The sequence below is a fragment of the Neophocaena asiaeorientalis genome, unplaced genomic scaffold (genome assembly GCF_003031525.2).
Source record: "Neophocaena asiaeorientalis asiaeorientalis breed wild unplaced genomic scaffold, Neophocaena_asiaeorientalis_V1.1 scaffold325, whole genome shotgun sequence".
NCBI lineage: Eukaryota > Metazoa > Chordata > Mammalia > Artiodactyla > Phocoenidae > Neophocaena > Neophocaena asiaeorientalis.
In genome coordinates this window covers 1,181,909-1,209,302 of record NW_020172742.1, presented here as the reverse complement: position 1 = coordinate 1,209,302, position 27,394 = coordinate 1,181,909, and the positions used below count along the sequence as shown (strand labels likewise).

General features: G+C 51.1%; 2 protein-coding genes across 2 annotated transcripts in view; one reads left to right on the top strand and one right to left on the bottom strand.

The window, feature by feature from the left end:
* The window catches only part of OXTR (oxytocin receptor), a 104,869-nt gene that overhangs the window by 23,093 nt on the left and 54,382 nt on the right, over positions 1-27,394 (top strand). The window contains exons 4-5 of the transcript XR_003002646.1: positions 867-974; positions 1,527-1,553. The gene's annotated coding sequence lies outside the window, so the exon portion shown is untranslated. Of the gene's footprint in view, positions 1-866; positions 975-1,526 lie in introns of the transcript that reaches the window.
* On the bottom strand, positions 443-13,478 carry CAV3 (caveolin 3). The gene is made up of 2 exons (XM_024740668.1): positions 13,288-13,478; positions 443-1,190 (listed from the first exon to the last, which is right to left on the bottom strand). The coding sequence occupies exons 1-2, from the start codon at positions 13,399-13,401 to the stop codon at positions 849-851; spliced, it is 456 nt and encodes a 151-aa protein (XP_024596436.1). The 5' UTR covers positions 13,402-13,478; the 3' UTR covers positions 443-848.

Sequence of the window (27,394 nt, the reverse complement as noted above, 5' to 3'; positions counted from 1 at the left end):
TGCCGTTTATTTCCATGGTGAGTCCACATGTGCTCGAATGGGGCCTTATGCCATCACCACATCTGCGGGGCTGAGGGTGTACATGCCAAGAGGCAGTGCCAGGGGCTCAGTGTCTGAGCCAAAGGGGAGCTTTGAACCCAGGCCCTGCCCTCAGTGGTGTCCAGGGAGTATCACCTTCCCCTTCTAACCCCGCGGCCATTTTCTTCTGTGGGTGACCACTGGCTGGCCCAGGGGCAACAGAAATCAACGGGAAATAATCTCCCAAGGAATAGATACCCAGCAAACAAGAATTCCCAGAGAAGCCAAAATCTGGTTCTTGCATTTGGCCGAGAGAAGGGCCGACCAGCTTGCCCCTCCTGCTTCTCAGGGCAGAGAAATATATTTTTGGAGCTGGTCAGGACGCGCACCCACCTTATGGACACATGCAAAACACAGCATTTCCCAGATGCAGCCGGAAACCCTTTATTGGAGCCACCCTGCTAACGCCAGCAGTCACTGGTGGTTTCCTGGGGGCGGAGGGGATGTGTCCAGGTGGGAGCTGAAGGCTGGATTATGCCGTTACAGTACAAGTGAATGCAAAGATTTGCGGTAGCTGCCTCTTAGCCAATGATCTTCCTGGCACCCGGTCATGGGGGGTGTTGTGGTGGGGCAGGGGGTGGAGGGAAGGCCACTGCGCTTCCGTGGCGGGCTGTCTTTTCTCTCCGGCTTCCCTACTCTGTGTGCTCCCGTCTTGGGGGGAAGCAGCGGTCCCCAAGGAGAAAGAGCTTGCCAGCAGCCCCGCAGAGCCTGATGGTGGGGCCAGCCCAGCGGGGCTCCCCTGCCCCGCCACCCCTGCTGCCCACCCAGCCTCATACTTCTTTCCGCAGCATCACCTTGATATTGCTGCAGACCTGGCCCAGGGCAGCGAAGAGCGGGTTGCAGAAGGTACGGATGCAGAGCGAGTAGATGTGGCTGATGCACTGGATCTCGATCAGGTAGCTCTTGATGCAGGGCACCACCGCCCAGATGTGGCAGAAGGAGATGCAGGCGAACAGGAAGCCCCAGAGCAGGGCCAGCGGGACCCCCAGCAGTGTGGACAGCAGGCGGTAGCACCAGTACTTGGAGACGGTGAAGGTGGTGTAGCTCACCTTCCACACGCCATCAAAACTGTAGGTGCCCACGGGCTCCGCGATCACGTCTTCGAAATCCACCTGCAGGGGTGGGAGGGGGAACCCTCAAGTCACAGCAGCCACCCACTTCTCAAGCGGCAGAACCCCCTGGGGGGCTTGTTAAACCAGGTGGCTGGGCCCCGCCCCCTGGGATTCTGACCCCGGTGAGTCCAGGGTGGGGCCTGATATCCTGCATTTCTGACAAGTCCCAGGTGATGCCGGTGCTGTCCCAGAGCAGAGAGGAACAAGAGCCGGTCCACTTCTCTCTCTCATGGATGGATCAGAGGCCCCTAGGAGTTGAGTAACTTACTAAGAGAAACTAAGTTAGAGGCAGGCCACGAGCCGTGGCTCTGAAATTCTATTATTTTGTGACCCTAGGGAATTGGACAGCCATCCTGAAAAAATGTACCGGGTGCCTGCCGATAGGATGACGAACAGGCGAAGGTTCCTGCCCTCCTGGAGCTTACGGCAGGCAGTTACACCACAGTGACCAGTGCTCCGGTAAGGGAAGGACAGGCCGTGTGCACCCACAGGGGGACATTTAACTTAGCCTGGGTGTCAGGCTTCCTGGAGGAGGTGACATCTAGCTAAGCTGATACCTAGAGGTAGCCAGGGGGAGGGAGGAGTTGTGGGCTGGAAAAGAGCGTTTGGGGCACCAGCTGCTGCGACCCAGTGGGATAGACAGTGTGTGCTCTTGGGGAGATGTAGGTGCTTCTGGAAGGCCAAGCACAGGCCCAGGCCGGAGGGAGGCTGGAGAGGCCAGGCGGGGCAAGCATGGGGGCTTGAGGGCTTTTGCACAGGGTGTGGCTCGGCTGGATCTGAGCCTTTTTTCAGTTGAGGTGTAATTGACATCTAACATTATGTTCATTTCAGGTGTTCAACATAATTTGATTTTGTGTATGTTGGGAAATGATCACTGCACTGACTGTAGTTAACGTGTGTCGCCACACGTAGTTACGTATTTGTGTGTGTGATGAGAACTTTTATGACTACTCTCTTGGCACCTTTTAAATAGACGCTACATACAGTACTGTTAACTGTAGTCACCATGCTCTACTTTACATCCCCAGGACTGACTTATCTTATAACTGGAAGTTTGCACCCGTCGAGCCCCTTCACCCATTTCGCCACCCCTCTCCCCGCCTCTGGAAAGCACCAGCCTGTCCTCTGCATCTCTGATCTGAGTTTTGAGTGGCTCATTCTGGCTGCCGCAGCTGTGAGGATGCCCGTGGGGGGCGAGTTGGGAGCCGTCGCCGAATCCCGCCCGGTTTGGGGTCATGGAGGTGTTTAGAGGGAGGTGCAGCGGCCTGAGAGCTGTGTTAGGATCCGGCACGTGGTGAGGTGAGGGCCGCGGCGCCCTGGCTGGTGGAGGCATCTGGTGTCTGAGCGCAGCACCCGTGGAGGACACAGGCTTTGCTCTCCCCACGCTGGTCCTGCAGCGACCTCAGACCTTCCTCTGCCGCTGCCCACCCCATCCCTCCTTTGCAGCTGCGAGGAACGTGGGCATTCAGGGAATCCTGCTCACGCATCCCACTGAAACGGTGACTGAGGCCCCATTTGGGAAGACGGAAGAAATACAAAAGATTGCTTTCAGCCAAGTCCCTTAACTTTTCGCTAATCCCTGCTGTGTGTTAAGCACCGTCATAGCTACTTTCTCATATGTGATTTCTTTTAGCGGCACTGAGCCTTAGCTGTCTTGTCTGTAACATGGGGGCAGTGTGTTCCTGGGCTGTTTGCATAGTAGTTGGTTGAATGAATGCATGAATGGATCAGACTAATTGGCGGGGGGAGTGGGGACTAGTGATGCCAGATCTCAAACTTCAACTCCCAAGTGAACCGTTTTCCTACTTTTTGAGGGGAAGGGGATCCCCTCTATGCCTAAAGTTATTATTAAAATTACTTTTTCTTATAACATAGCCACATTGCAGAAAATTAAGGGAATAGCAAAAACAAAACCCAAGCATCTCCCATTTGTATTTCTCTAGTACTAAAATTACTATTGCTTTGGTGTTTTTCTTTCCAGTGTAACTCTTTTGGTGGGGGGGAGTGGACATGACCATGTTGTATGTCCAGTGTTGAGGCCTGTTTTTCTCGTGTGGCTGGATTCTGAGCTCCTGTGCCAGGCCTCAGATCCCTGGATCCCCCCGGAGACAGCTGAGGATGCAGCCCCACCCTGGGGATGGTACGTTGTTGTGGAGCAGAGTTCACGGGGTGAGATTTCAGGCTGCAGGCGATGTTCAAAAGCTGACTTGGGTGGGCAGAGGTCCTTCCGGGACCCGCTTGTACATCTCAACCTCCAGCTTTCTCTCTGCAGGGGTTTAGCAGAGGTCACATAACCTCTCATATGGCCCCCTGGATGGAAGGGAAGGGCTGGAAGGAAGAATATGAATATGGTCCTCATCTCCTTGGAAAGGGTGGCACTTCTTCCTGGAGGGCTTCTTGGAGGTGGAGGTGGTGTCTGGCTGGGAATTTGGGGGGCTGGGGGTTTGGAGGCAGAGATGCAGAAGTAGTGTGCTGGATGTTTGTAAAAGAAGGCCCAAGTTGCTTGGGGAACGTCCCATGGCTTTGGAGAGTGGATGGAAAGGGCTGGCATCTTTCTACATCTGGTCTATATGGGCAGAAATCCAGAGTTGCTGTTGCTTGCAGATCCAAGAAGCTGGGGACTATAGGCCCTGGGGGAACCATTCCAACGTTGGCCTGGTACATGCACCATGATTGTGGAGATTCAGTCAAACCCCCAGGGCCTGGATCCTGCCTACTGAGGTGTTCTGACCTTTGAAGCCTGCCCCTCCCCTATCATGGCTGTGCCCGGCCTGTGCCTGATGCCTCCTAGCCCCCCGGGCTGGGCTCTGGATCCTGGTGTGGCCCCAGGAACTTGGGTAGCTGAGGGAGGCCTTTGGGTGGAGGCGTGCTCCCTGCTTTTATCCAGCAGGCTCTCCCTCCTTCCTCCTCTCTCCCATTCAGCGCCTGGGGCCTCTACTGCCCCTCCTGTGACTGTTCCTTAGGACCGTGTCTCCCCACTCACAGATGACCCAGCCCTGCCTCCTCACGTCCAGCTGGGCAGACAGGTGCATCTGGGCGTCCTGATTCTAATCTAAGCTCTTCACACGGCCCCAGCCAGGGTCAGACCCCGAGGCAGATGCTGGCTCTCAGGGAGGGTGACTGTCCCCTCTGAGGTCTGGTCCTTGTTGGCCAGAGAGACCTGCCCCAGGGCAGGGCCCCCAGCCCCTTCTTCACAGCCGGCCACTCTGCTCCAAGCAGGCAGCAATTCCCCTGCCCCTCGGCAGCCCAGCCTGCTTTGTTCACGTATTCTTCCATTCAACACGTTTGATGATTTGTGTCTGGCCTCTAAGAGGCGACAAAGTGGAAAAGAGCCCTTGACTGAAGTCGCAGTGCTGAGGTTTGAGTCCAGCTCTGCCTCTTATTGGCTCTGTGACCTTCAGCAAGTGTCTTAGCTTTCATATGCCTCGTTTTCCTAGATTGATTTCATTAGGTTTATCGGAGGATTGAATAAGATACGACATGTAATACTCAGAACATGGCCTGGCACAGAATCCCTGATCACTAATTGTTAGCTGCTGGTGGCTGTTACAGAGCGCTTTCTTCAACAGGAAGCTAGGGTCCCAAAGGTGGCTTTGCACACCAGCGCAGTTGCTGATCTGATGAGTGACCTTGGCAGATAACCTCTTTGAGCTTCATTTCCTCAACTGTAAAATGTGTTTGCTACTTCTTACAACTCTGTTATGAAGAACAGAAGTAATTTCTTTTCCATCCATCCATTTCCCACCATCTGTTCATTTACCCATCCATCTATTTATCCATTCTCCCATCCATCCACCCACCTATCCATCCATCCATGGATCCATCCATCCATCCATCCATCCATCCATCCATATCCATCCACCAATTCATATCCATCCATCCATTCATCCAAACAAATATTTATTAAGCACCCACTTTGTGCTAGGCACACCTCCTCTTGGGCAATGCTTAGTACAATACATGGTAGCTGCCCAGTGACGGTAATCGTTTGTTCAATTGCTCTGAAGTTCCTATGAAAATATATCTCAGAAAAGCTGTTGACACCCAGATCGTAAATACGACAGTTCTCCAACCTACCTGGTCATAAATGTGTGTGTGCATGCGTACTCAGCCTGCGCAGATAAGATGGATGGGGTCCTCTTTTCCCTCCTTTTCTGCTATGGTAATAATCCTGCCCCCAAGGATCTCTCTGCCCGTTAATGATTTTTTTTTTTTTGCACAAGGTAGAAGCTGTTGTTGCTGGCATTTGAATTAGTTCAAGTAATTGCCTTAGGCACTGTGCACAGGGCAACAGCTCCGTTGTCTGTGAATGCGAAAATATGCTCTCAGAGGGACAGGTAGTCCTGGGAGGAGGAGGCCGTTCCTAATCAGGACTGAGCACTGAGACCAATCTCTGGTCACCGCACTAGTTTGGGGAGATATTTATAAGGCCGGCTCAGGCAGCCCTAGGCAGACGGGCCAGTGTATCAGAGGCCCACGGTGACTTCATTTCTTAATTCGTTTCTGGAAGTGGAGGGGAGATGGCTGCTGGCAGGGGGCTCGGGCCGTGGGCGGAGCCTCAGGGCTCCGTGGGCAGCTGGAGGCGGGGCTGGCTGTGGGAAGGGGAGAAAGGGGCTGCTCGTAAGGTTGGTGTCCCCTTCTCTGGCATATTTATTTTTGGAACAGCAAGAGAGCCAGTTGATTCATCGGAACCGGCCAGCGCCGCTCCCGCCGTCCCCAAGAGGGAGGGGAAGGTGCAGGACAGCAGAGCTGGGCGCTGCCGGTGGCGGTTGAGGGGGAGGCCAGACGCCACACCCACTTCAAAAATGCCTCCCCCGCATTCCTGCGTGACTCAGTCCTTGGGCATCCAGGGCCCTGCGCAGTTCAGACAGGCGCTCTGTGGGTGGGGGGAACGGCTCTCGGCAGGGGGACAGATATCTGGGTCCAGTTTCCACCTGTTCAGCGAATCACTGTGTGATTTGAGACCTGGTACTTGCCCTCTCTGGGCCTGTGTTTTTTGTTTGTTTTCAGTTTTTTGTTTGTTTGTTTGAACTCTACCGAGAGGATTGGACCAACATCCCTAGTGACACGGAGTTAATTTCGGAGTCAAGACCCAAAGGAGTGGCTTAGCTTTGTTGGGTCTTGGTTTTCTCACCTATTACCTTGCTATTTAAAGTGTGGTCCACAGTCACTGCCCCCTTCCCAACAAGGCAAGTACAGAAGTTGAGAGTAGGCATTTGGAAATAGTCACAGTGATGTGAGCCAATAATTTTATGTCTGTTGATTCTACTAATAATAAAAATTGGAGCTTACATTGTCAATGCCTATTTTTCCCTTCATCTCTCTAGTAGTTAATTTTTATTGACTTTTACAAACTATTGGTGTACAACAGATTGGAATAATAATAATAAAACTGACCTTTCACCCAGATAGCCTGAGAAGCACTGGCCTGTAAAGTTAAAGCTTTAGCTGCAGAATAGCTGAGAAACGGCACAGCTCTGCTTCATGTGTTATAATTGGCAATAACGTGAAAAGATGCTCAACATCACTAATTATCAGAGAAATGCAAATCAAAAGCACAATGAAGTATCACCTCATACCAGTCAAAATGGCCATCATCAAAAAGTCTACCAACAATAAATGCTGGTGGGGGTGTGGAGAAAAGGGAACCCTCCTCCCCTGCTGGTGGGAATGTGAATTGGTTAACAGCCACTATGGAGAACAGTATGCTAGTCCCTTAAAAACTAAAAATAGTGCTACCATATGATCCAGCAGTCCCACTCCTGGGCATATATCTGGAGAAGACCATAATTTGAAAAGATACATGTACCCCAGTGTTCACTGAAGCACTGTTTACAATAGCCAGGACATGGAAGCAACGTAAATGCAGATCAACAGAGGAATGGATAAAGAAGATACGGTACCTGTATATTGATACAATGGTATATTACTCAGCCATAGAAAAGAACATAACGATGCCATCTGCAGCAACATGGATGGACCTAGAGATTGTCACACTGAGGGAAGTCAGTCAGACCCAGAAAGACAAATACCATATGATATCGCTTATATGTGGAATGTAAAAAAATGGCACAAATGAACCTATTTACAAAACAGAACTAGAGTCACAGATGTAGAAAACAATCTTATGGTTACCAAGGGGGAAAGGGGGCAAGGGATAAATTGGGAGGTTGGGATTGACATATACGTACTACTGTATATAAAATAGATGACTAATAAGGACCTACTGTATAGCACAGGGAACTCTACTCAATACTCTGTAATGACCTATATGGGAAAAGAATCTAAAAAAGAGTGGATGTGTGTATATGTATAACTGATTCACTTTGCTGTACACCGGAAACGAACACAACATTGTAAATCAACTGTACTCCAAAAAAATTAATTAAAAAATAGAATTCTATACAATCTGGGATAACCATAGTAACGCCCACAATTTGGCCTTTGTAGGTGTCTGTTTCTGGCCATGTGTCTTACATCCAGCATTTCGCCCAGCCTGTAAGGGACAAGCAGGGGTGGAGCCCACGCTGGCCTGACATCAAAGCCTGAGCCTGAATTTCCCCTGCTGTCTCCCTGATCAGGGTCATCGCAGGACCGGGTACCTCAGCAGGAGGTGAGGCAAGAATGCAACACAGGCTGGTTCTGAGAGCAGGAAGAGGGGGGCCAGGGATTAGTGGGATCTTGGGGTCCAGGGCATCCTACAGGGGGTGCCTGGGGCACCTGGCCTGGAGGTAAGGACACTTGGGTTCATTTAAAGGAACTGTGAAGAGACCAAGATAACAGAGGGTGACCGGGGTGGGGTGTGTGTGAAGAGAAGGGATCCACCAGAGGAGCCCACATCAGATCTCAGAGCCCTGTCCTTGCCTGTCTCTTCCCTTCCCTCCCTGCCCCCTTAGTCTCTGCCTTTGGGGAGGCTGGTGCAGTGGACCAGTGGAGAGTAGTAGGAATGGCCCTGGGTTGAGCTGTAGGTTAGCTGTGCACCAACTTCTGGGGGGAAGTTAGCTAGTCTCCAGAGATGACCCCAGATTGGTCATGCCTCTCAGACCATAGCGAGTCTGGGCTTGCCCTGTGACTCGCTTTAACCACCAGAATGCTGTAGAGGAGATGCTGCTGCAGCTGCATGAGAGGCCGCCAGTGAGACCAGCAGAGCTGCCCAACTGAGGCTGCTCAGCCCACAGAACTGAGAGAGCCTCAAAGGCTTGGTGCTTTAAGCATGGAGTTTGAGGGTGGTTTGTCACACAGCAGTGGATAACTGATACTCTGTGTCTTTAGGGGAAACTGGTGACAACTCTGGACTACAGGTTTATCTTCTATAGGACAAGGGGAACTTGTTTGTACTTTAAAGTACAAAGCATTCACTGGCCCTGCCTCATAAAATTTCTGGTGGCAGGGCCCAGAATTCTGCATTTTCACAAGCTCCCCAAGAAAGTGGATGTTTTTAAAAACTCTAGTTGATACACAGGAGTCCCTACAACACTGTGTTGTAAATACCTCAGTGTGAGTTAATCCAGGGTATAGCCCTTCTTAGAGGTACTTGCCAGGGGTACTTTCCAAAATGAAGGAATTGCCAATGTGGAATGCCTGGCAGGTCATGACCTTTCCTAATTCAGCCTCAACCTGCCCTTTCTCCCACAAATTCCCTTTCAGATGCTCCTAGTCCCATTTTTCGCCTGCAGACAGCATAGCAAAGAGGTTTCACCTGTGGGCCAACTCAGCCTAGCTGATGGTCCATGGCTTCCTGGAAATGTGCTGTGATCCATTAGTAATGTCTGCCACGGACATAGGCAGGGGAGTGGCAATACCCGTTCCTCACGTTTTCTGACTCTGCCCATCATTCTCCTCTACGTTGTGGCCTTTGCTTATTTTGTTCTCTCTTCTTGGAAAGCCTGATGCCCCCTTTCCACATTTTACATTTTTCTTATTACTTATGCACCTTGGATACCACCTCTCCATGAAGCTGGTGCCTGATTTTCCCAGATGAAAGTGATGTCTTCCTCCTTCCCGTGACCCTTCATCTGGCACTGATTTAAGGCATTTATCACCTCCACCTGTGCATTCTCATTGTTTTTAGTCTCATCTTCTCTGTCTGTTGGAATTCTTGGATTCTTGGAATCTGTTGGATTCTTCTCAAGAGGAAGCACCAGGTCAGTTTCATCTTTGTGAAACAGGGTGTCCAGATGGGCCCACGGTGGGAGCAGAGTTTGGAGACCTTGGGGGAAGGAGGGTTACTGGGTCCTCTGGGTGTTTGTTAGCCTAAGCTGAGAGGCAGAAGGTGCTGTCTGTGTGCTTTTCTGAAGGGGGAGGGTCTTGTGGCAGATGTGGGTTGGAGGTAGGTGGGAACTAGTGTGTTGGGCTTGGGTCAGGTCTCTCCCTTGGCCCTGGTTGAAGTGCTGGCCCTGAGTGCCTGAGGGGAGTGGTTGAAACCAGAAGCTGAAGGACCTGCCTGCCGAGGGGTTCATATGTCCCTGCTCTAGGGCCTGGCTGCCTAAGTGTGAGTTGGGGAGGGGGAGGGGTGTCGATGAGAAAGCCCTGAGACCTCTCACAAATAACTGGTGGACTTTGGGGTGGGACTGGGAGCCTGCAGGAATGCACGAGGAAGGGGCTGGAGGCTTTGCAATCTGGGTCTGAAGGGAATGGTGTCCTCACTGACCAGCTGGAGTGCCAGGGACCACTGGCCTCCTTTCCCGCCCCCCGAGAGCCTAGCATGGGCCCTACACGCAGTGGGTCTCATTGCTCATTGCCACGTCCTCTGCGACAGCACAGTGCCTGGAACGGAGCAGGCGCTCAGGAATGACTCGTGGAATCGATGTTCCATGAATGGTGGTGATGGTGGGGGTGAAGGGAATGAGGCGAGCCTCCCCTCTGCCCAGGCCCAGCCCGGAGCTGGGAGATTACAGTCAAGACTGCTGGGCTGTGTGGAGCTCTCCCTCAGCTGTTGGCACTCACTTTCCAGCCTGGGTTCAAGGGTAGCACCAGGCCTTGCTCAGGGAAGTTTGGGAAAGTTTTGACTCTAGAAATCCAGAGGGAGCACCTCCTTCTGCTGAGGGTCAAATCCAAGGGCCCCATGGGTGCGTCTCCTGCTCTTCACCCTTGTCTTTTCTGTGTGAAACCTCAGCAGCTGGCGGTGGAGGGGACGGGTCTCCCTTTTCTCGACCCGGCCTCTGTCTACACTAGGGACTCAGGCCCAGAGAGGGAAAGGGATTTGCCCAGGGTCACACAGCAAGCTAGAGTCAGGGCTGGGACTAGACTTGGGTCTCTGTAGCCTGTCTTATTTTACCGTCTTACGGCGTCATCCTCACACACGTGGAGCCTGTTACCACATGTGACACCACCCCAACGGGAGCCTTTCTAGCCTTCATCTTGGCCTGACCTTGTTTCTCTTTCTCTCCATCTCTGTCCCCCTCACCCCCTCTGTCCCTTGTCCTCCCCCCCCACCCCCCAGTCCTTTCCCTGGTCGATGAAAGACATTCAGGTGACCCGAAGGCCAGACCTCTCTCTTTCAGCCACGCTCTCTCCCATTTCTTCCTTTTCTTCATTCTTTCCCATCCCATTACACCAACCTGAAGTCTTCTTGAACCTGTCTGTGGTATTTATCTGGTTCAGTTTTAGAATCCCTGTTCTAAATCTCAAAACGTTTTCATCTCTCACTCATTAAAAATGAAAGAAAGGGTCAAATAAGTTCCCAAACCAGGGAATGTCCAGTAAATACACCAAATAATCATCTCCTCTCGACAAGAACGTTTGTGGGCCTCCTGCTTCACCTTTGAGGCATGGTTTTCTGGGGCTCAGGGCCTCCGGGAGAGGGTAGCTCCCAGCCCCCTGGGAGCCTGCATAAGCAGCCACATCCGTGTGGCCGCCCCCATCCCTGCCTTGGATTATAATCTGGGCCTCGAGCCTGGAGCCAGCTCCCTCCTGGCTTACTGGGACCCGAGAGCCCCTCTCCACTTGTCACCTGCTGCGGGATCCTTCAGAAAACACATGCTCCCTAAGGGTCCTCTTTTGCATTCCCGCAGCCGCCAGGGCCCACCACAGGGGAGCCTGAGTGTCAACGCTGGCCCTGGCTTAGCTCTCTTGTCCTGCAGGCTCCTCCAGGCTCCTAATCAGATCACATTTGCACACCCTTGCTGTGTGCCAGGGACTCTCGTAGGCACTTAAAACCTCTTATCTCATGCAATCCTCTCGGTCTATTTCTATCGCACAGTGCTGCTCTGAGATCCATTTCCCCTGGGGGAGTAAATTATGCTCATTTTACAGGGGGTCCAGTGTCATTGTTTTTAAGTAGAGGAGTCTGGATTTGAAACTACGTCTGTTAGTGTCAAGTCTGGGACCGTTCCGTCTAGATCACACTGCGCAAACCACGACAAATACTGTTTGACGTGTGTATGGTGTTTTTCAGTTCGGAACGTTCATTCCCTAATTTGGCCGCACTTCCCAAACTGTGCTGTGATGACCCTCTCTGCACCACAGATGATATATATAAATACAATAATAGCATAATATGAGCTGTTACAGGGAAATGCCCTGAGTGAGGTGAGGGCACAGAGGAAGGAGCTCCTGGTTGCTTGGAGGAGTTGGGGAAGGCTTCCTGAGCAGGTGACATTTGAATCAGGTCTCGAAGGCTGAGTGGGCGTCCACCACGTGGAGGAGAGGAGGCTGGCTGCTGGCAAAGACACAGGAGGCATGGGAGCTGGAGGTGGAAGGGGAAGGTAGGGGCCAGATGTGCTGGGGTTCGAATGCCATGGGGGGAAGTTAGACTCATGCAGCATGGGAGGTGTCCCACTGAAGGTGACCACGCAGGGCTGTCCTTTAGGACAAGCCCTTAACCCCGCTGTCTAATCCAGTGGCCTTGAGCTATGTACGAGCACTTGACCTGTGGCTAGTGCAACTGAAGGATTCTAAATCGTGTTTAATTTTAATTAAAATGTAAAAACTGATAGTTAATTCTGTGATTGGGAAACTTGTAAGAATGTTTGGCACAGTTTGGGTTTGTGAATCAGTTTTCAACTGTTCATTATATGAAATCTAAAGATAGAAGGGTTTCTCATAAAAACTTTGGAGTCTGAACTGAGATGCATCCCACGTCTCAGATACACACTAGATTTTGAAGATGAAGAAAGATTATACAATTGTTCACCAATAATTGTTTTGTAGTGATTACACGTTGAAATGATACTATTTTGGACATATTGGCTTAAACGAGAAATATCTTGAAAATTAATTTTACCTGTTTGTTTTTCCTTTTTAAAGTCATGGCTGCTGGAAAACTTAAAATGACATAGGGTGATTGTATAATGGGTCGCATTATATTTCTACTGGACACCACTGGTCTGTGGTTCTGATGTATGCAGAGCACCCGGGAGGCCCCCGCACCTGCCCTTTTAAAGGCCCTTCCAGTGACTTTGATGCTGGTTGGTGGGTACCCTTCTCCCAGGAATTCTGCTGTAGTAAGATCCCTGTGGCTACCGGGTAGAGGCTGGACTGAGGGGTGGCCCTGGAGGCAGCCGGGCTGCTGATGGCATCGGGTGAGGAAAGAGGCCTGACTCAGGCCTGGCCGTGAAGGAGACTCCCTGAAGGCAGGGTAACCCTCATACAAGATTCCCTTTCAGGGGTCCCGGTGCCCTCTGAGCGGCCTCTGGCCTGGCCTGGATGCTGCACGTGCCAGGAGCAGGCATGAGTGCTGGGTACAGCCCCCCAGCCTGGGGCAGCAGGGGCCCCTGCAAGGGGCCAGCAGCCCTGCTGGAAACCGCCCTCTGGGGATTAACCCCGCACCCACTGTGGAGACCGCAAAATGCCCCTGGCATGGAAAGGTCCCAACTTGGCCGCCTCATCTGTCGCCAGCCGAGGGCCAAGAGCACACGGGAAGAGCTACAGAGTTGTAAAGAGTTTCCTTTGCAACTCGCCTGTCCCGCCCCGGTCGATGGTCCTGTATGTGCAGCTGTCTGGTTTGGGGGACGGGGGGGTGGGTGGGATTTGGAGAAGACAGAGGGACAGGTCTCTTTTCAGGGAAGCCGATCGCGCGGGAGCAGAGCCTGCCCCTTCCAGCACCCAAACTGACACCCTCCAGGCGGGGGGCGCCGGGGCAGGCCCTCGAGCCTACCTTCACTATGTCCTCGTTAATGTTCTTGGGGTCCCGGTTCACCAGGTCGATCTCCTTGAAGTGAATGTCCTTGACGATCTGGGCCTCCAGGTCTGTGTGCTCCTCGGCCATCATCGTGGAGCTGGGTGACCTGCGAGAGGAGATCGGAGCCGTGTGGCCAGCAGGGCTGAAAAGACCTGGGGCAGGGACAACAGTGTCCCCAGACTTGTGCCGCTGGTGGCTAAATAGGCCCCACCCAGCGTGCCGGCTGACAGCTGTCCCGCATAACTTCAGCCTGCTGCTGGCTGAAGGCTCCGGTGGCAGGCCTCCAAGCTAAAATTAAGACTGGAGCCCTGCAGGAAGGCCCAGCGCTCCTTAAAGGGGGCTGCACGGGCGCTGGGCCTCATGCATGAGCCGAGGGCCTGGTGTCTCCTGGTGCCCCCGTGGTTGGCTGCTGCTGTGGGACCCTGGTATTTGCGTTTGGGCTCCTGTGGGAAGGAGGTGGGCTCAGCCCCCAGCTCAACCTCTTGCTGGGTGTGTGAGCTTGGGCACATTTCACCTCTCCGGACCATCATGTCCCCACCTGTAAAATGGGGCCATAATAATAATGATCGGGGCTCTGCCTACCCTCGTGGAAGGGAGGAGGTGAGCTCGTGGGAGAAAATGCTTCAGAACAGAGATGCTCTCTGGTGGGGATTCTCGTTGGAGCAGTTGGTACCTGCCCTGCTGTTTGATGGCCTGAAGCAGGGCTGAGATTTTCCCACTTCTAGGGTTTTCCCCGGAGGGGTTGATGGACTGTGGTGTGGGGTAGGTCTGGGGCTGAGACTGGACGCAGACCACCCTCCTCTGCCTCTTGATACCACGTGGAGGGGACCTGGAGTCCCCGTTACTGCCACCCTTCACCCTGTCCCCAGGGACAGCTTAGTGACAGCTTCCCAGATATCCATGGGCCCCAGACACAGCACGGGCATCGGTGGGGTTGCCCTCTCTAGGGTATCTGCTTAGTTTCCCTGCGTCCTCTTCCAGGTCAACCATCACCCAAGGCCCCCGTCGCGTGAAGGGTGACAACTCTGAGTCTCCAGGGTCTGTGCATCCATTCATCACTGACTCATCTCTTTAGGATTTGCCAACAGCTAGGGATAAACAGACCCATCAGGTTAGGTCCCTCCCTGCCTTGGGGAGCCCACAGCCTAGGGGGACAGAATGATCAGAAAATAAGTAACTGTAATACTGTGTGGCAAGTGCCGCATCAGAGTTATGTTACAAAGAACTTGCCTGAGAAGTCCGTAGGCGGCAATGACTTACTCTGAGGACATCAGGGAAGGCTTCCTGGAGGAGGTAGCTTTAGAGTAAGGTGTTGAAAGACAAGCAGGAGTTCACCACATGGAACATTTCAGGTGTCAGAAGACTGGTAGGAGCCAGAATGCTAAGAATTGTGTAGTGGCTCAAGCACATGTTGTCTGGGGGTGAGGCAGGGGATAAGTCTTGACTCTGGCCTGGGTGTGAAGGATCTCAAATGTCATACTAAAGAGTATGGATTTTATCTAGAAGTGCTGGGAAGCCATTGAAGACTTCAAAACAGCAGAGGGTCTTCAGTAGGTTTGCATGTGAGGAAGCTGCTTGGAGCTGATTTGATTGGAGCTGTGTGAGGTTTGAGGCAGGAAGACTAATCAAAAAGCTGGAGGTGATAAAGCCTCTTTCAGTAACTGCACTTGGCTACTCATAATAAAGATGTGAAATAGTAGTGGCTTGTCCAAGGTAGGGGCTTTTTTTTTTTTTTTTCTCTCTCACATAACACAAATAGGTAGTTCAGAACTGTGGTGGCTGCATGACGTCATCAGGCACCAGCCCTTCATCTTTCTGTTCTGCTATTCTCCTACCAGAGATCTGGGGGATTTTTTAGAATCATTTCCAGAAAGGGCAGTGTGATTTCAGGATGCATTAATAGAGATATATCATCTAGAATAATGGAGGTGACCAAGCTACCAAACTCTGCACTGGTCAGACTACACTTGGAGCCTTGTTTGGGGCCTTGGGAAACTAGATGGTATCTAGAGAGGGTGAGTAAGATGGTACAAGAGCTTGAAACATGTCTTAATGAGAAACAGAACAATTTTGGATTGGAGAAGAGAAGGCTCAGCAGGGAGAAACAGATGAACTTTACTTAAGTCCTTGAAGACTTAAGGAATGAGATTTGTTCTGGGTGGTCCCAAGGACGGGTACATAAGTGGCACACTGTCGCACTCTGGCTTCATTCAACCCAGTGCCTGGCTCATGGTAGGCTCTCTTGTTAGTGATAGCTGGGAGGGTTACTCTTAAGGAAGAACTGACTCTCAGCTGATAGGCTGCTCCAGAAAGGGCTGAGCTTCGCGAGGTCAGACTTGTTAAGTCAGAGAGTGAAAGGGAATCAAGGATTGGAAAAGTAGAGAGCTGGGCAGACTTTGGGGCCGGATAGTAAACACTTAGGCAGGACTGGCTACAGGATTTACAGGATCCGGTGAAAAACAAAAATGCGGCGCCCTTTGTTAAAAAGAGATTCCAAATTTCAAGGTGGACGCAGTGGAACATTAAACCGAGCTCGTGGCATCTTCGAAGTGTGTCCAGGAAGTTGACCCGGGTTTCAGGCTCTGTGGGTCATACAGTCTCTGTCACACTGATTCAATTCTGCAATGCGAAGCCTGAAAGCAGCCACAGACAGTACGTAAATCAAGGAGCATGTTTGTGTGAAACTTTATTTATAAAAATAAGCCGCCCTGTTCCTTTGCAAGTGTAATTACCAAAATAGGGGAGACTGGCCCCTGCCGTTGCTCAGGTGATGCCCACCTGGCTTCCAGGTGAGAGAAAAGAGATGAACCTTTGCCAGCCTCAAGGACCAGCAGTGACAGCGCTGTTCAGAAACCACTCTGGAGCGGCTCTGGGGGAGGGTTTGCGTGCACGTAGTGGGAACAGCAGTCACCGTTTTCTTTCGGACCCAGAGCAGGCCCTGATACCCTAGAGCAGCCGGAGCTTCGGCCTTGGGCCTTGTGGCTTCATTAATAGGGAGGCCTGATGTCCAGAGGGGATTCTGCAGGCAGGGATTTCTGCATCTGCCTTGGAGCTGTGTGGTGGCTGGTCCAGAGCCCCTCTGATGTTCCAGAGACTGGATGCCCTGAAGATGTTTCCATCTGGAACATCACGAGGGGCTAAGATGAGAGAGAGAGACGCCTCTGCTCGCCCCATCTCTGCTTTGTCTCCTGTAGGATCGGGTCTCTGCTTCGGAAAGAATCCACTCCACTGTAATTTCCACCTGAGCCTGGGAAGCGAGCTGCATGGCAAGCCCTGGTGATTCAGAGAATGCCCCCACCTCACGGATGGCGTTTAAAACCGGGCCAGCTCAGCTCCTCTGTATCTAGGGAAGTCTTCCTGGGGCCATTTCTTCGTTCAACACGGAGCGACTTGGTGCTGGTGTGTTCGCTGTGCCCAGTGGATGGTGACCGCAGATGAGTGACCCGCTATCTCAGCAAACGCTTACTGGGTCTGTTGGCTCATGGCTGGTGCTGAGGACGCAGCAGAGAAGAGCCCGGCAGCCGGAGCCGACTGCACAGTTCCCGTGAGAGGTAGACACGAAAAGCCAGTGACCAATGCAGGGTCCGGCCTAAAGCGGCACGTGGCAGGCAGGCGGCAGGTCCTGGAGGCTGTGGGGGGTGGGGATCCACGTGGTCCCCGCCTGGAGGAGTTTGCTGCCTTGTAGGGGATGCGGGAGGCCCCGCAGTACTGCAGGCCCCGTGCAGTGTGATGAACTTGCAGGGAGCTGTGGGTGGACACTCTTCCTGGGCCACTGCAGTGTGCCCGGCAGGGCAGCTGGAGGAGGTGAGGACGGCTTGTTTTCGCCGGGAAGGAATCATTGCCCTCCTGCCCCGGGTTTTTTTTAAAGCAGGGCAGCTTTTAGGAGTAATATTGTGTATGGGTTGAGCTGTGCCCCCCCTGAAAGATGTGGAAGGCGTCACCCCCAGTACCTGTGAATGTGACCTTATTTAGAAATAGTCTTTGCAGAGGATCAGGTTAAGATAAGCCCATTAGGGTGGACCCCCATCCTGAAGGACTGTGTCCTCATACAAAGGAAATATGGGCACAAGAACAGATGTGCACACAGGGAGGATGTGATGTGAAGCTACGAGTTGTGTTGCTACAAGCCAAGGACCTACCAGAAGCTGGGAGAGTGGCCTGGAACAGATCCTCCCCTGTGCCCTCAGCGGGAATGTGGCCTTGCAGGCACATTGATCTCAGACTTGTAGAGTCCAGAACTGTGAGACAATAAACTTCTGTTGTGTAAGCCATTCTGTTTGTGGTACTTTGTGGTACTTTGCTACGGCAGCCCTAGGCAACTAGTGGGGTAGAAGGACCCGAACCTTTAACTGTATCACTTTCTTTTTGCTGCTGTAACAAATGACCACAACTTATTTTAAAATAACACAGAAATTTCTCTCTTACTGTTCTGGGGGTCAGAATTCCTAAAATCAAGGGGTCAGCTGGCCAATGTCCCTTTTGGAGGCCATAGGGGAGAATGTCCTTTTTTTTGCCTTTTCTAGCTTCTAGAAGCCCCACGTGTTCCTTGATTTTGAGCCCCTGCATCCCTTCAACCTTGGCTCCAAATCAGAGCCTGTGTGCCAGGCCCTCTCCTCCCCTCTGTGCTGCCTCCACCCAGTGCCCCCCTCCAACCCCACACTTCTGGTCTCCTGGAACGCTTTGCTTCTCGCCTGTTAGCGTATGAGCACCTGGATTCCTTTGGAGCCCTCAGCATCTGGCTCTATGGGCATTCTGGGCCCCCCAGCCCAGGGCAGTCTTTCCAGACAGCAGAGGCTCAGCTGGCCCCGAGCTGAGCAGAACCTACCCGTCAGCCAAAATGCATCTAGCTCCCAGACTCTGCTTCCCTGCCTCTTTTTTATATGAGACTCTCCTGCCGTCCCTCTTTTTTTATATGCATGTTAATATTTGCAGATGAAAAGCAGATTTGGGACTCTACATAAGGAGGGACTTTCCAACAGCCAGAGCTCTCTGGGGATAGAGTAGGGTGGTGTACCAAGACAGCTCATCCAGAGATGGCAGAATCCTGTAGATCTTAAGATCTTGGGCTTCTGAGTCAAGTTGATCTGAGAGGATCTACCAGTTGTCTGAGTCTGAGCCTTAGTTTTCTCCCCTACAACATAGGAATGGTAATAATAGGATGAAATGAGGACAACACCAGGGTCCCAGACTTAAATGCCCTCAAGAGAAGTGAGCAAAGCAGGCCAGGTGGAAAAAACGCAGGGCTTTGGTGGACATCTCTCTTTTGATAAGACCTGGGGACAAGAAACACACCCTTTTCTTTTTTAGCTGTAGGGAAACTAATGGGGCAAACATTAATGATTACCCAAGGGAAGCTCAGCTTCAGTGTGGGCTTTGATAGGGGGTGGTGGGGACTGTGAAAACTGGAGCTCACGGGCCCCACTGCCTCACAGAGGAGGCGGGTGTTCAAGCTTGAGGATGGAGCTGAATGGCTCAGTGTAAGTGAGGAGGGGCTGAGTGGACGCGGTCTGGGGCTATAGTCCTCCTGGGCTGTGAAGAATCAATGCCCAGACCACACCCAGACCAGTTATGTCAGTATCTCTAGGTTAGAACCTGGCACCAGTCATTTTTTAGAGCTCTTCTCTCAGTGATTCCCAGTTTTATTTTATTTTTTAACGTACGTTTAATCTTTATTTTTATTTTAAATTTTTATACAATTTTTAAAGGTTACTTTCCATTTACAGTTATTACAAAATATTGGCTCTATTCCCCATGTACAATATATCCTCAAGCCTCCCTTATACCGAGTAGTTTGTACCTCTCAGTCCCCCACTTCATATTGCCCCTCCCCCCTCCCCACTCATAACTACTAGTTTGTTCTCTATATCTGTGAGTCTGCTGCTTTTTTGTTATATTCACTAGTTTGTTGTATGTTTTAGGTTCCACATACAAGTGACATCATACAGTATTTGTCTTTCTCTGTCTGACTTATTTCACTTAGCATAGTGCCCTCCAAGTCTACCCGTGTTGCCGCAAATGGCAAAATTTTGTTCTTATTTATGGCTGAGTAGTATTCCATTGTATGTATGTATGTGTGTGTATGTGTGTGTGTGTATATATATATGTATCACATCTTCTTCATCCATTCATCTGTTGATGGACACTTAGGTGGCTTCCATACCTTGGCTGTTGTAAATAGTGCTGCTATGAACACTGAGGTCAGTGGTTCCCAGTTTCAGAACCAGCAGTCTGGCAGTGGGGAGGGAGAGGACACGGCCATGGGGCCCCCTGGTGACTGGGGCCAGGGAGAGAGACTGGGGGAGAGAAGGGGTCTGTGGTGGGGATTTGGGGGTGAGTGCTGTAGGCTGTGTGATTTCCCCTGTGACCCCACACTGTCTTCATAAAGCTTCACATGTCCCAACGTGCCTGTTATCATGGGCTTTGGAGGAAGTGGCCGAGTTCAGTATTAAAATGATGTGGGCTAAAACGGCTCTTGCAGATAAGAAGGGCAGCTGCCTGAGGACGAAAGGCCAGTATTCTTGTGAAATTGCTTAGCTGTGGCTGGTCTTTTACGGGAAACAGTATAAACTTTTTCAAAACTCAGACAGAGGAGTGACACAGTGTATGTTTACAGTGAGAAAGGATCTTGATAGATTGGAAATTAGGAAGACAGGCTTCCGGAGTTACGGAGCAAGTGGCCGGTGTCAGCATTAGGAGCGCAGGGTTAGTTGCTGAGGATCCAACGTGAAATAAAATGTCCCATCCGCTAGGAGCTTGGTAAACTCTGGCTTAAAATTTAACCTTGACTGGCTCAAAGGAGACAGAGATAATAGGCTGTTTGGGAAATGACTGTCAGAAGTTTAATGGAGTGTTAAAAAAAAAACGTCCTTGATCACCCCTTGGAAAAAACATTTGGGGACATTTAATAGGATCATGAAACTGAGGCAGCCGAGGAGACGGATTCATTAGATTGCATTTATCTGATGAACTTGGCACTTCTGCCAGGTAAATAAAAGCCATTCTTACTGGAATAGAACTCTTGAGGTTAGAGACTGGCCTTACTGTGTTCAGGTAGACAAGGGCTTTGTTTCGCTCAGTCCTGTGAGGATGGCCCTATAATATTTCATTTTCATGTGCTATGGTGCTGGCATGGGCTTGTAAGGAGAACTTTTAGGCAACATGCATATTTCCATCCACAGTTTGTGTACCGTAGCATAGGCAGAGCTAGTCTAATTTGGGAAAATGGGACATCCTTTCGATAGACTTCAGTGTTATCCCATTTAGTGGACCAGGCAAAGAGTGGTTCATTTGGTTGGTTCCCTGGAGCCAACGAAGCTGGGGAAGAAGGTGGTGGCTGGGATGTGGGAAAGGGGCACACAGCACAGTGGGACGCTGTGATTTATAATAACAAATACGTACGTGGCCTTTGTCCCCCTTCTTGGCATAATCCCTCAGCCCGGCCTCCCTGGAGGGGAGGGAGCCAGACATTGAGCAGTGGTCAGTGGCCAGTGATGATCAGTCATGCCTATGTAATGACGCCTCCATAAAAACCCGAAGAGTGGAGCTGGGAGAGCTTCCGGGTTGTTGAACACGTGGAGGTCCCAGGAGAGAGGTGCCCCCAGAGAAGGCATGGAAGCACCCAAGTGCCCCCTTTCCCCCGTGCCTTGCCCTATGCGTCTCTTCCATCTGGCTGTTCCTGAGTTCTCTCTCTTTATAACAAACCAAAAACCTGGTAATCTAGTAGGTAAAATGTTTCTTTGAGTTCTGTGAGCCGCTCTAGCCAATTAACCAAACGCGAGGATGGGGTCGTGGGGACCTCCAGTCTATAGCCAGTTGATCAGAAGCCCAATTGAATTGTTGGACACCCAGCTGGGGTTGCAGAACTGCTTGGTGTTGGGGGCAAAACACACACTGGAGGGAGGGACTGGGCATCTTGCCCTGGAGCAGCGCTGAGGAGAAAGCGTCTCTGGAGGTGGGGCAGGAGACCCAGGGAGATGGGGGGAGAGAGCTTGCAAACTCAGAGAGGAGGATGGAGCCAGAGAGGGAGAGAAGTGTAGAGGGGAAGCAGTGGCCTGGTGGCCTGGTGGCCTGGTACGCATGCACTTCCGCTGCCCGGGACGGGTGTGTTGGGGATGGTCGGGGGGGTTGGGGGGTGGATTTATCTAAAGGGGTTGGAACAGGACAATCTTCCTTTTAATCAAGTCAGGTTACCTGGAGTTGTGGAGCCTACAGGACTTTCAAGGTTTCTGAACGTAGATTCTAAGGAATTAACTGAGAAATTGATTCATGGGAAATGAATAGGAACTGGGAATAAGTTGTTGTTTCGAATTTAACTGTTTGGAGCATAGCGCCTGGCACCCAGCAGGAGCTGTACAGATATTTGTTGAGCAAATAAATGGAAGTAGTACCACGCAGATTCATGTCTAGGAAGAGAAGAAGAGCAGAAATGCTCAGCCAGAAAATTCTGCGAATGAATTTTCACAGATGATAGAAGAAAAATACTTTGTTAAAAATGTTCATGTGGCGTACACAGGTCTAGGACCCTGGCATCCCTGGGCTGGCTTTCCATGGACAGAAGGGGAGGATTGTGAATGAGGGTCCAGCTCCAGTCAAGCTGAGTGTCTGCTCCACCAGGAGGGAAGCCGCTGACAGCAAATCAAGGCTTTACATAGTTCTGGAAGCTGTTAGGAGTGGCTACTGTTATGCGCACAGAATGACTCATGTCACAGCTGAGTCCAGAAATCGGAGCAGCTTTCAGCTGGGTTCCGAGTAGTTTTGAATTGACGTTTAATATCAAGCACAGGAAATGTTGAGATGTGTGTTTTTGAGAAGAGGAGATATAAATCGGGCTGTATAAATTCAGGTTCATCCTGGCTCTGCTACATACCCAGAGTGACTTCTGGCAAGTTACTTAATCTCACCGTGTCTCAGTTGGCTCCTCTGTAAAATGGGGTAATTGTGTTTTCTAACTCCTAGGAGTAAGCGAGTGAACATATGAATTAAGGCATGGAAAAGCACCGTAGTGCCTGGTACATGGAGAGAGCTTGATATATTAGTTATTGTTAACTGCTAATCAATAGTAGTAATGCTTTTCCAAACGGAGGGAGGGGTAACATTTGTTAGTTCTCATTGGATCTCCATCATAACTCAGAAGGTGGGAGCTACTGAGGTTCAGAGAGGTGCAGTAATGTGCCCGAGGTCACACAGCTGCTGAGTGGTGGTGCTGATTTGAACTTGGTGATGTCAAAGCTTTCCCTCTAGTTACAGGGTGCTTTGAAAGAGAATAGGATAACCTATGGTTTGCAATTGAAGATGGGCTTTTGGTGGAGAGTGGGGAGCCGCCTCTGCAGAGATGCTACACATGGACTCTGGGACTATTGCTGCAAGTGGGTTGGAGGGTCCTGGCTTGGAGTGTGACATAGGAGATCCTGGGTCTGATTGTGTGAGCTCCTTCTAGACCTTCACCTTAATGAGTCAATCCCTCTTGTGGGTGGGGAGATCATGGGGCTTGCCTTGGGGCTGCAGCCAGGAGGGGAGGTGCTGGGGAGAGGTCCTGGTGGGTGGAGTTGACACCAACATGGTCAGCAGCACGGGAGGCTGCACACTGTGTCTGAGCTGTGTGTGTATCAAACTCTGGGGAGGGAGACTCTGGTGGGTGAGCCTGGGGCTGGGGAGAGACATGGGATAGAGCAGCAGCAGTGGCCAGTGGGTGTCTGGAGTTAAACTTTAAACAACCATAACAACAACCAGCCCTGCAGAGCCCAGGTGTTGGTTGATGGTAACATTTTTGGGGACATAGGTCAGATTTCCTCAGGTGAGTCCCAGAAATTTGGGGATGGAGGTAGGTGGGCTGGCATCCAGCAATACCAGGCAGTATCAGAGACACCTGGGAGATGTTAGTGGCTCCTTTCACTGAGGAAGTGCCCAGGTGATGCCCATGCCCCTTCTAGTGCTGTATATAGCTGTCCCTCTGGGTGGACAAATGGCAGATCCCTAATCTACGCTTTCTCTGCAGAATGCTTGGTAGGGGCCTCTGCCCTGGTCTCACCAGCTGCACTCCTTGCCTGGTCTTTGGTCCTGCCCCGGTGCACACCCCTGGGGGTGTGCACTTTGCACTTTGGAGGCAGCCCTCCAGAGTCCCCTGGGTACCTGGGGACATGCAGGCATCCTGGGTGCCTTCGCTTGGGCTGCCGTAACACAATGTCATAGACTGGGTGGTTTAACAACAGACATTTATTTCTCATAGTTATGGAGACTACAAGTCCAAGATCAAGGTGCTGGCTGTTTTGGTTTCAGGTGAGGGTTCTCTTCCTGGCTTGCAGAAAGCCGCCTTCTTCCTGTGTCCTTACGTGGAGAAGTGAGAGAGTGAGCTCTCTGGTGTCTCCTTGTAAAAGGACACTGGTCCTCTTAGAGCAGGGCCCCACCCTTATGACCTCATTTAACCTTTATTGCATCCTTACTTGAAATAGTCACATTGGGGGTAAGGATTTCAACATATGAATTTGAGGGTGGGGGACACAACTCAGTCCAGAGCCCTGGGCCCACCATGCATGCAGGCTGTTCTTGCCTTGCTATTGTAGGGTGTTTCTGCCAGCTGACACCTTAGGCTTCTCTGAGGGGCCAGCACCAGGCCTGTCCTTGCATACCCCCCAAAGTCCTGGGACCTCCCCTCAGGTGCCATGAAGAACTCCATTAATGCTCAGGGTGGCCTTTGAGATTCTGCAGCTCAGCAGAGATCAGCCAGGGAGGGGTTGCCTATGCTTATCCTGCTAGCCTTCCTGAGCATACCCAAATGGTTCTCCCAGGCTCCCCCCACTGGGCTTGGAAAGGATCCCATGGTACCTGCACCTGCAGCAAATTCCCTTCAAAAATCGCCACCCTTCCCTTCCATAGGTAGTGGCAGGTTATGGGTTTGACAATTAAATATCCTATTTGACCGCTTTTGAAACAAGCACTTACATAGCCCTCAGTAAATATCAGAAGTTGTTCTAGGTGCTTTACACATATTATCTTGTTTAATTCTTACAAGGAATCTTGTTAGAAATGATAATTAGCCGCATTTTACAGAGGAGGCAGTGGAGGCACAGAGAAGTTAGGTAACCTGCCAGAAGTCACACAGCTTGTACGTGTCAGAGCTAGTGTTTGAATCCCAGCAGCCGGGCTCTAGAGTCACGGCCTCTAACCACTGTTCTCCGTGGCCTCTCAGAGGCTAGGATGTAGGTGTTAGCGCTTCTCTCATGAGTGAGGAAAATGAGGCTCAAAAGGGGAAATGACTTAGCTGAGTTTTCACAACCCATAGGTGGCAGAGCCCAGATTCTAACCTGGGGCTCATGACTCCAAGCCTAGAGCTCTTCCCTCGGGGTTATAGGTTGGCTTCTGAATTTCTTTAAGCACAGTGAGACATACAGGACTACTCTCAAACTGACTGCAAACGCGCTTTCTTTCACAGTGCAGGCCTCTGGGATGTCTTGGGTGGGCTTCCAGAAGAACCCACCCCAATCTGCCACCACCCCCTTGGAGTTCATCCTACACGCACTTCTCTGGAGCACTTGTCAGAGTGAGCATTTTGTTTTTTAATTTTTATTTTATATTGGAGTATAGTTGATTAACGATGTTGTGTTCGTTTCAGGTGTAGAGAAAAGTGATTGAGTTATACATCTACATGTATCCATTCGTTTTCAGATTCTTTTCCCATATAGGTTATCAGAGTGTTGAGTACCTACTGTGCTATACAGTAGGTCCTGGTTGGTTATCTGTTTTAAATATAGTAGTGTGTATATGTTAATCCCAAACTCCCAATTTGTCTCTCACCCACCCTTTCCCCTTTGGTAACCATAAATTTGCATTTTCTTGTCAGAGTGGGGTCGGGAGCAGTGGGGCCACCTGAATCCCCATGTTTCCTGTGCCTCCTGCTGCCTGCCCTCCCCCAGCCCCACCGTATTCACACCACTGATACACTCCTCCATCCTCCGGCTTGACACTTGGCATGAGTCAGGAGCCCATGGACTGCCCTGGAGCACGCTGGCTGCTCTGATAGGTGCCCCGGTCATAATAACAGCGTCGGCCTGCTGACACCTGGAATGTAAATCCCAAGTCACCAGGTTGCTTCTCACCGCCCCCCCTGCCCCAGTCTGCTGACCATTTTACCTGAAAACGAGGTGGGCTGGTTGCCAATTTACACCCACTAAAGCATTAGCTCATGACTGTCTAAAGGTTTTATATCGCCCGGCATCTGCCCGAAACTCTGTAAATATTGGTTGAGCTAACGGGTGAGTCAACTTTCCAAGGACATTTTAGCAGAGTATTCTGGAAGATGCCAGAGCCTTCCGTGAAGACATTAATCTCTGGTGGTAGGATCTTGGGTTTCACGCCAGCCGCTGTGATTCAGGGTGATGGCCCGGTTTCTGCATCCTCACGTCCCCGTGCCCAGGCTCCTCCCCCACCTTGGAGGGGTGCAGCCACTGAATGAGACCATTGCATTCATATCACATTCATAAATGCTGACAGGAATCTCATGCCGGCGCATGACAGAGGCCACAATAGGCCAGCCCCATCCTGAGTGCAGCAGATTTATGTGTCAGCTGGCTCTGTCCACAGGAGCTTTGTCCTCTGATACCACAGCCTCGGATGTTGAAAGCCCTTCCCCTAATTTCCAGGTGGCTGGAATCCAGACAGCCAGCCTGTCCATCTGGCTGTCTTTGGCCGTGTGTCTCACCCCTATTCCCACACGACACTCAGTCATTCATCCCCTCAATTTCCGTACCCTCCAACGCACTAAACCACTAACACTGAGCACGCGTGCTTCCGGTGGCTTTATCGGAAGTTGGTGGTGGAGTTGCAAGCAAGGTTACGTCTCAGACCCACAGCCTCCCTCCCATCTTCTTTTCTCATTTCACTTCCCTCGTGGGAGCAGAAGGATGCGTTTTTCTCCTTGGTTTTTATGGAGACCGTTTCTCCCCTGCTGCCCCAAGTACACCTCTAATCTCAAGCCCTTATTGAGACTTCCAGACCGATGGTTCTCCAAGTGTGGTCTGTGGACCAGCAGCATCAGCATCCCTTGGAAGCTTGTCAGACATGCGAATTCTTGGGCTTCACCCCAGACCAGCGTGGGCCCAGTGATCCGTATTCAGATGCCTTCCACGTGATCATGACACAAGCTCAAGTTCAGGAACCTCTGGACAACCAGTGTTCTTTCTCTTGGGAGGTTTCTGGTGAATCAAAATTTCTTCTTGTAATGAAGGTTTCAAGGGCAGCTGAGCTTCTGCCAGTAACCTCCCTGTTTAGCCAACAGAACGTGGGCTTTGGAGTCATTAGGCCTGGGTTCTGCCATCTGTGCCACTGACAAGCTGTGAAACCCTGGAAAGGGTGGTTCACCTCTCTGAGCCTCAGTTTCTAACTCAAATGATATCCTCCGATTGTACCTCCTCCCAGGGGATTCTTGTGAGTCTTGGGGGAGATCAGAACTTCAGAGCTGCTTTATAAACTGGGAACTCAGGGAGTGTGGGTCACCTCGTGACTTCCAGGCTTCCTCCCTGCTGGGGGCTCTGGTGGTTTCTCTTTCTTTTGAAACAGACCTCTGGGTGCTGAAAGCCTGAGTCCCTTATTGACCAGAACAGTGTGGGGAGAGGGAAGCAGGGCGTGTTGGGAAACTGGGCTTGAAGACAGAAGCACATGGGGTGTGAGTGGTGCTGGCCAGAGGCCTGAAGGCAGAGAGAGGCTGCTGAAATTCCTAGATGAGGAAACTGACACTGAAAATCAGCCACTCCCCACGACCCTACTGAGTTAACAGCACTTTTCATTATTCTGAACCTATTTTATTTTTGTATCCCTAGAAATAGAAATTTTCCATAATTGTAACCCTACCTCTATACAGTTGACCCTTGAATAACATGGGGGTCAGGGGAGCCAACCCTCTGCACAGTTGAAAATCTGAGTATAATTTATAATTGACCCTCAGTCTATGCAATTCCTTTGTATAGGATTCAACCAACCTCAGATCATATTTGCTATTGAAAAAAAATCTGTGTAAAAGCGGACTCACACCATTCAAACCATGTTGCTTAAGGGTCAAATGTATATCTTTCTTTTTGCACACTAGGTATAT

Excerpts from the sequence above, each read along its gene's own strand:
- CAV3 (XM_024740668.1), bottom strand. The coding sequence starts at position 13,401 with ATGATGGCCGAGGAGCACACAGACCTGGAGGCCCAGATCGTCAAGGAC. Across the intron at positions 1,191-13,287 it reads TTAACGAGGACATAGTGAAG|GTGGATTTCGAAGACGTGAT; the intron begins GTAGGCTCGAGG and ends CCACCCCTGCAG.